At 39.7% G+C, this 7,890-nt stretch overlaps 1 protein-coding gene across 1 annotated transcript; it reads right to left on the bottom strand.

The window, feature by feature from the left end:
• Positions 1–1,742: 1,742 nt before the first annotated feature.
• Positions 1,743–7,761, bottom strand: LOC127375200 (caspase-3). The gene is made up of 7 exons (XM_051421125.1): positions 7,655–7,761; positions 5,743–5,805; positions 5,186–5,355; positions 4,071–4,199; positions 3,238–3,413; positions 2,640–2,763; positions 1,743–2,534 (listed from the first exon to the last, which is right to left on the bottom strand). Exons 2-7 carry the CDS (start codon positions 5,799–5,801, stop codon positions 2,305–2,307), a joined length of 888 nt encoding a protein of 295 aa, XP_051277085.1. The 5' UTR covers positions 5,802–5,805; positions 7,655–7,761; the 3' UTR covers positions 1,743–2,304.
• Positions 7,762–7,890: the final 129 nt, after the last annotated feature.

The following is a 7,890-nucleotide window of genomic DNA, read 5'->3' as shown; positions in this document are numbered from 1 at the left end:
AGCTATTTAAGCTTTAGTATGATTATGAAATGTGTAATTTTCTGCAACTGTTTGCCCCCTATAGGGCCCTTTCTGTTTAGGTCAAAGAGAAAACAGCATTAAAAAACAAAACAGGAACAGAAAATAGGATGTTTGAAAAGCACTGATATTTACTACGTATAAACTGAAGGAGGCAGTTTTGAAAAGTCACACTGGGTCATGTCACAATCCTCTGGACCGGCAGAGATCTGCACCAAGTCTGGGTTATCTCTTTCTGACACACACACAGGCTGCAGCTAAGCCTGGGGAGGGGTCTGATAAACTAATAGAGATATTTATAGTTGGTGGGCCAAAAAGAAGGGAAAATAAGCAGACATATAGACAGAAGGGACAGAGTCATGCTTTACATCGGGGGCCTCAAACTGCTGGCACGGGGTCCATCTCCGCATTTTAAAAATGTAAACTTCATATACCTTTCATAAACAATGAAAATAAAATAAAAAATAATATTATGTTTGTCACAAAATAAGGTCAAAGTTACCTGCAAACTGTTCATTTGTTGTTTGGCTGCGAACAACAAAGATTATCTAACATTATCATATCCAAATGTATAGTAGTTTAGTACTCGATCAGTGGCCCTTCTATGAGATGACAACACCAGCTGTGACCCCAAGACATTTTCAGTTCGAGACCCCTGCTCTACATCATACTCGGGGACCTTTGTTCCAATCACTGACAGCTGGGATCAAACATGGCACCAAACCATGGAGAAAACCTCATTCAGCTGTATGTTAACTGCAGTCCGTGCATCAGGGGTTAAATTAGACCGCATTTCAGTTCCTGGAAGAGTTTTTAAAAGGTTGCTGATTCATTAAAGGCCACAATCAGAACTACTCTGAATGTTTCTCTGGCTTCCTCTAGTGGTAACCATCACTCAAACAATTATCACAAGCTGTTATATAAACTGTTTTGGACAGTATGCCAAAGGAAAACACATCACAGGTCTAATTACATTATTCATTTTGCTTTTATTAACCTCGATGAACAAACAGAAACTCTGCATACTGAGTTTTATATTACCTCCCTGATCTTGGATGCATATCTAATTTCTTCTTTGATGCACAGTGTCTTTGAATGTTAACCACAACAGACTCCTTTAACTGCAGGCCTCCATTGGTCAGTAGACTGAATTCTTGAGGGGCAGGAAAAAGCCTCCCTGCAGCATTAGGAAGTCTTCCTGTGGCTTTGGGTTGCCACTTTGATTATGCTGCCACCTTCTGGTACAAATGAAATTATAATCTGAGTGATAATTTCTCTACAAAATAGAATTCACGTGTGTGCCAAACATCTTTTTCTCTGTGCTGGCATTCAGACACAAACTAATTTTACCCTTTCCTATTGTAAGGAGCACAGGGGAAATAAATATTTTAGTGTTTTTATCTTCAGCAATTTAATTGTATGAGGACAAGGCGAATACAGTCTTGTATTTACCTTTATTATTGCCAAATAAATCTATATACGGTCTCTCCTCAACTCTTTTTAAAGGCATACAAACATTCCCAGATGTTGAGTGCAGACACAGTGACTGTGACTGTAGCAGTGAATAAAAGCAAGAACTACAACCTACAGTAGGTGTATTACCTGAAAAAGTAAATATCTACAAACACTACTCACATTTAGAGTATTCATTATTAGCATTATTATTGTTGTGCTGGTAGATTAACTGTTTCATGTGCTGGATGATAAGAGACTCAGAAGATCAATTAGATCTACACAATCACACTGATGTATTTATTATTTATATTCATGCAATCATTGCATTAAAAACAGTTACAAATCAGACAAGTATGTGGTAAATTAACTGTTTTCTATATAAATAAATATACAGTACGATGTTTATGTAGCCACTCCACATGTAGTAAGGTTCACATTTCTGCTACTGTTTAAGTGTCTGAAAAAGGCATATTGGAAGATCCCAGGAAATAAAAACACCCTTTAGTATATTTAATGATCAACAATAGACTTAAAACAGCTAAAAAGGTTTTCCTAAAAATTCCCAACACTAAAAACCTATTAGAAAAAAAATATCAATATAAATCACACAGGCCTGCTCCATGTCTATAATGCATTTAGATTCTCCTTGTACCCCTTGTATAACAGTCCTTGTAATGAATGCTATCTTGTTTCACACAAACTACACAACACATCGCAAGACTTTAGCGTTTTGGACAAAGAGAGAAGAAATCAGCAGAAACAGATCAATATGAAATGGATGACGTTTCCTACTGGCAGGTGGTTTCTTGTAGGTGAACACTTAATCTTAATCTAGACGGGAAAGTAGAAGTCTTTGGTCAACATTGAGACGATACAGGGGATCTGCTTCTTGCCGCTAAATCCGGGAAGGTCCGAGGAGGACTCAAACTGTTGCGCCACATTGCGGTTGACTCGGGTCATGATCTGCATCAGCTCGAGCTGTTTGCTGTAACGCTGCAACATCGCACACAGCGCCTGCATGAACCAGGAACCGTTGGACACGTTTCTCCACGAGTAGTAGCCTGCGGGGAGAATTCACTGTGTTAATACCACTGAATAAAATGTATGAAAGGACAGAATTATTCACAGGTCAAAGAGTCTTTTTTTTTCTACCACTATTAGTTTACCTGGAGCGGTGGAGTAAGCGTAGAGGAAATCTGCCTCCACAGGAATCCTCTCTGATGTCTGCTCATCCACGATGCTGTCGGTCTCGACGAGGGCGCCGTCGTCCAGTTGTGACCCACGGCACGCCTAAGAAAGGACAGGAGATCCAGGTATATGTGCTCATTAATTATGATAGTACTGACACTCTGTAGACAGGGCGTGTGGTTTAAAAGCTACAGTAACAACCAGCGGTGGCTCATTTACTCTAACGAGTTCATTGTACTGCCCAGCGCTCTACGGCCCCCGGGGGCCAGAGCTCCCCAGGCTCCACTGGCTATGCGATACTAGGCTTTATCTGAAGGGACAGGCACTGCAGACTTTTCTCTTAGACCAGAATAAGAATATGCTGAAAGGTTATTATGGCTTTCAGAGATTAGGATTTAACTGCAGGTGTCACAATGAGCCCAGCATTTTGACTTTTGCACATGAAGTGTTCAACTTCTGTTATTTAAACCATATCTATAACCTGTCTACAAGCATCCTAAGACACATAACACTGTCTCTATGTGTGTGTGTGTGTGTGTGTGTGTGTGTGTGGAGACGTGGGCTTATTAAACTAACCTGTACGAAGAAGAGTTTCGGTTTCCCCACCAGACTCTTGCAGCGATCTCCTTTAAAGTGTTTGGTCAGGTTTTCAAACTTCTCTGCGCCGTCAGTTCCATAGATCACCCCCTCATCTCCGTGACTCAGCAGCACGCATACAAATGATGCACTTCGGCTGTGGTCCTCCTTGGATACTACAGACAGACAGACAGACAGACAGACAGACAGAGTTACACTGCCAGTCTAGATACATTTTACTCGCTTGTTTTAATTGTTGGGCAGCGCAGTATCTTGAGGAGTCTGGCAGTTTTAGTTACAATGCAAGAATGCTTATTCAGGTTAATGAGTGTGTGAGGTAATTAACTAACGGTTGCTGCAGGCTCCTGTGGCAATGCAGTCCTGTTTCACCTGATAATTAGCCATGTTTCCATCCAAATGTATCCCAATTTTAAGTAATTCCGGATAAGTAAATATGAATAAACGCTTGCTTCCATCCAATGCTGTTATGCCATTATGAAGAGTTGGTTCATTCAGATTTTAGGTTTAAATCAGGTCTGTGTGAAGTGATCATGGATGTTTTAGACAGCCATGGGAGCAATGAGGAGACTGTTGGAGCGGGAACAACTGATCAGTCACATGAACATTTGAAGCACATTAACTCTTTCTCAAAAAAGGCAAAAGCCACCTCAAGCAACCGTACAAACTTTGCCGTTTCCAAGCATTACTTCAAAATGATGGAAACACGGCTGTTGATAATCCTTTACCAACATTGGACCTTTAAATCAAATGTTGAACGTGAACACAGTCACAGTGCCGAGCACGAATGAGTGAAAAACTGTAGTTTCTATTACTGTTCAACATCTGTTCTCTCATCTGGTTCATGGTCAGATCGTTGTGGAATCTAATGTCATAACCCAGATCAGTGAAGGTCTTCATGGCGGTAGCAGCGTCCACATCGGTCCCATTACGAGGACTCATGTCTAGAGGGAAACACAAACACACAGGAGGAGAGGCGGTATCAGTATCTACACTATGGTACAGTGATCAGGGATGCTACATGCTACAAAACCGGAACCTTATGAACTCACATTTCCTGTTTGTGTAACTTTTGGACAGCTCTCTGATAGAGGCCTGAAACTCTTTCTGCACTTTACTTCACACTTATTCACTGCTGCACTATTAATAATAAAGATTTATTTTGTAGACCCAAGATAGAAGCTCTCTAATCTGTGTGTGAAATGGAATAACACAATTAAATATTGTGACCGCTTTTGGTGAACTTAGGAAGAGAAACAGAGGAGGCGGACGTGGTGTGGCTTTGTGGAGGCCTTAATAGGCATTCATGAGCTTAATTCAAACATACAGAGTTGAAATGTGGAAAGAGAATGTCAGTCAGAAAGGCCTTTCACACAGCAGACAGTCACAGTCGGAAAAATGTGTTTATGTTTATGGCCGTGAACCTTTATGCGGGTGTCTTGGCCAGGACTCCCTTGTACAAGAGATCCTCAATCCTAATGGAATATTCCTGGTAGAATAAAGCATATGTGTGTCTTATAACACAATTACACTGAGGCAGTGAACATGCACAGCACCAGGAACCTGAAAAGTTTTATACCTGTGCTTCTCCTGCTGTGACCTATCAAGATTTCTCAGAACTGGATTTTAGTCACACTTCCCCCATCTCTTCTCTGTAAGCATACCACCTCTGCACTGGTGCAGCCAAAACACTCAACATAACAACAACATCATCTGCTGAGCTCTGACCCTTTTTACACCTCTACACATCTGGCTGTTGTATTAATCATGTATGACTAATGGGTTTTAGGCAGTTACTGAAATTAGCTGACGCATTGGCACTCTTGAGAAAAGACTCTCCTACAATTATTGGATGAACAGAACATTTGTGGAAGTGGCCATGCAATGTGTGCATCAGTGGGTGTGTCACTCGTCGAACGGGTGTGTTTACGTGTGCTTTGGTGGAAGTTCTTATTGTTGATAATCAGACAGATTCCGAGGGAGGGGTAGTCCATCTTGTAGCGGTACGGGTCGGAGCTCTCTGCTTTACTGCCGCCTCTGACGGGCTTAGAGTCCATTTCCTCAGCAGTCTTAGGGCTGTCTTTGGGCGCCTCATTCGACCTGAACATTAACACACACACACACACACACACACACACACACACACACACACACACACACACACACACACACACACACACACACACACACACACACACACACACACAGATTTGTGGACATGCGTTGTATTTATTTAATACTAGAGGAACTTGTTTAGCACTGTAACACATACACAGACTTTTTAACATGTTTAGACAGCTCAGGTGGATGTGAAATTGTTTAACTGTTTAAGCAGTGTGTTAAAACAGCTGTGTGAGTGTGTAGGGCCTTTACAGTAAGCAGCTGTTACCTGTATGAGAATATTACCTTATTTTGAACAGACCTTTGAATGGAGCATACAGGATGAACATATGGATAGTCAGATAGTCATCATCGGAGAATAATTACCTCTTTGATAAAAATTTTAAGGCGTCCACCGTGTCTCCGGCGCTGTGAGACTCAGCCATCTTCCTACAGGCATGAATGCATGAGAGGAAAGTCATATAGAAAATGAAGACAAGCACCAACTTCCTTCGAGACTCTTTCTCCTTAATTTCCTGTGTATTGTGTCCTCTGTATCAGTTCAGTTTAAAACAAACCTTTTCTCATCATCACCAGCTAAAGTGAGGAAGAGGAAGTAAACACCTCTTCTCTGCTTCTTATTAATTAAATGATAAACTTTACCTCCACATATATTTATATATATATATACACATAGAAAAACATTTACATACCTATATACATACATATATATGCACACACGCAGTATATGTTGTTTCTAAACAACTATCCACATTCTATGTACAACATGTACTGTGCTATATATCACACTGTGTTGTCAAGGAACTGTTTGTAGTATTTTGGCACAGATCTCAACAGATTTCATCGTACACACTTCAGCAGTATTTCTTTGGAAGAAAGACGACAGTGAGGTGATATTTCCAGAGTAACAGGACACTGTTTCTTTTTAGGGTTCCGAGCAGCTGAAATAAAAATGAATCCACTCCCATTGAGGGTGGAAGCAGGAATTTTAGGCTATCTGGAGAGATTTAAAAATATCTATATATATATAATTTGGGTGAACAAACCCTTTAAATGTACTTGGTTTGCATCCAAAGATTATTCAGTCCATTGACTGTAATTCCTGTGTGTCATTAAGGATATCATCATATTGGTTTCGGTTATTCCGACACAGGTTTTATCAATTACACAATTATTTTGAATCGAAACCAGCGAACCACAACGGTTTCAAACTGACCACAAAAACCAGATCCTTCCAGGAAACCTGTTCACATTGTGACCGGGCATCTGGGTATGGTTAACATCAGGGTTGGATTAAGCCAGCTGGTATACACTGCATAATATACAGGGGTGGGCTAGTTAATCAGACATTTATTACTCATTACTCTTCTCAAAAGTAATATTACTTCTCTGCTACTCCCCACAAAATTGGTAAAAATCAAAGTAATGGGTATATTTCCAGTAGCTGAATGTAAGTGTTTCCATCTTCAAGACTAGTTTCCTCTCAAATTAAAAAAAATTTATCCAAGGATGTGATTGGATTATTGGATTTTAAATTAGTAGGGTGTGCCAACAAAAGTAATACTGTAAGTAATTAGTTACACTAATAGTGATTGGGGGAAATATTATAACTAGTAATGAGTTACTGCCCAACACTGATCATATATTAAATTACACTATATATGATACTAAATATATTTAACCTATCACTATAAATCTAATAACACATAAAGGTGTTAGGATGTGGCTCATAGTGAAACTCCACTGATAAAACCACTCAATGATTTACAGCTTTTATTATCAGCAAAGGTTAAAAAAAAAAGTGAAAATGATTCCTGCCTGAGCCACTGTTCATGTCTACGTAATGATTACTATATATATGTATCATGGTGTAACCACAGGTAGTGTAACAACCTGTTTTTTAGTGAAAGATTATAGGACAGTTTTTTTAAAACATGTTTGTAAAGTAAACATTTAAAAAAAAAAAAAGCTGTGTCATGTAAACTCAGGAAGTCTCATCACAACAGGAACACGTTACAAGCTTCACTTACTTAAACATGCAATTCCCTGGCTACAGCAAACACACAGTACGAGTTGACAACATACACACAACAAGAACACACTAGTTAAGGTATTTCAGCAACCTAAAGAATACAAGACTGCCTCCAACTTCAGGCTAACGCTAAGTTACCTGTTACCTGTGTTAACCAACTAACTCACACTACAGTCCTGATTCGTCGAACTAATACGTTTAAATTAAGTATTTTTTAAAACTTAAACTCTTTTTAAATAGACGTACCTTTGAGATGAGACGGTGACAGGAGTAAAGCGTTAAGAGGTGCTCCTTACTATCACTATAAGGAAATGTCACTTTCGTTCAAAGTACAGAACTGTAACTCTCAGCCAATCAGCTGCCTCTGTGGGCGGGACTTACCACAAACAGTGCAGCTGATTGGCTTAGATGTTAAACTAATGTAGAAACTGAAAATACAGCATTTACTGCAGCATTTACCTGTCAGTGAAAATTGCTTAACA

Source organism: Dicentrarchus labrax, unplaced genomic scaffold, assembly GCF_905237075.1.
Source record: "Dicentrarchus labrax unplaced genomic scaffold, dlabrax2021, whole genome shotgun sequence".
In the NCBI taxonomy this organism is placed as follows: Eukaryota; Metazoa; Chordata; class Actinopteri; family Moronidae; genus Dicentrarchus; species Dicentrarchus labrax.
Note: the sequence above shows the minus strand (reverse complement) of the source record. Positions and strands in the feature narration are given on the sequence as shown.

Bases quoted from the DNA above. Each gene is read 5' to 3' on its own strand.
- LOC127375200 (XM_051421125.1), bottom strand. From the start codon at position 5,801: ATGGCTGAGTCTCACAGCGCCGGAGACACGGTGGACGCCTTAAAATTT. The intron at 2,764-3,237 runs GTTAGTTTAATA...GTCCTTTCTTAG, and splicing joins CGAAACTCTTCTTCGTACAG to GCGTGCCGTGGGTCACAACT. The intron at 2,535-2,639 runs GTAAACTAATAG...TTCTCCCCGCAG, and splicing joins CGCTTACTCCACCGCTCCAG to GCTACTACTCGTGGAGAAAC.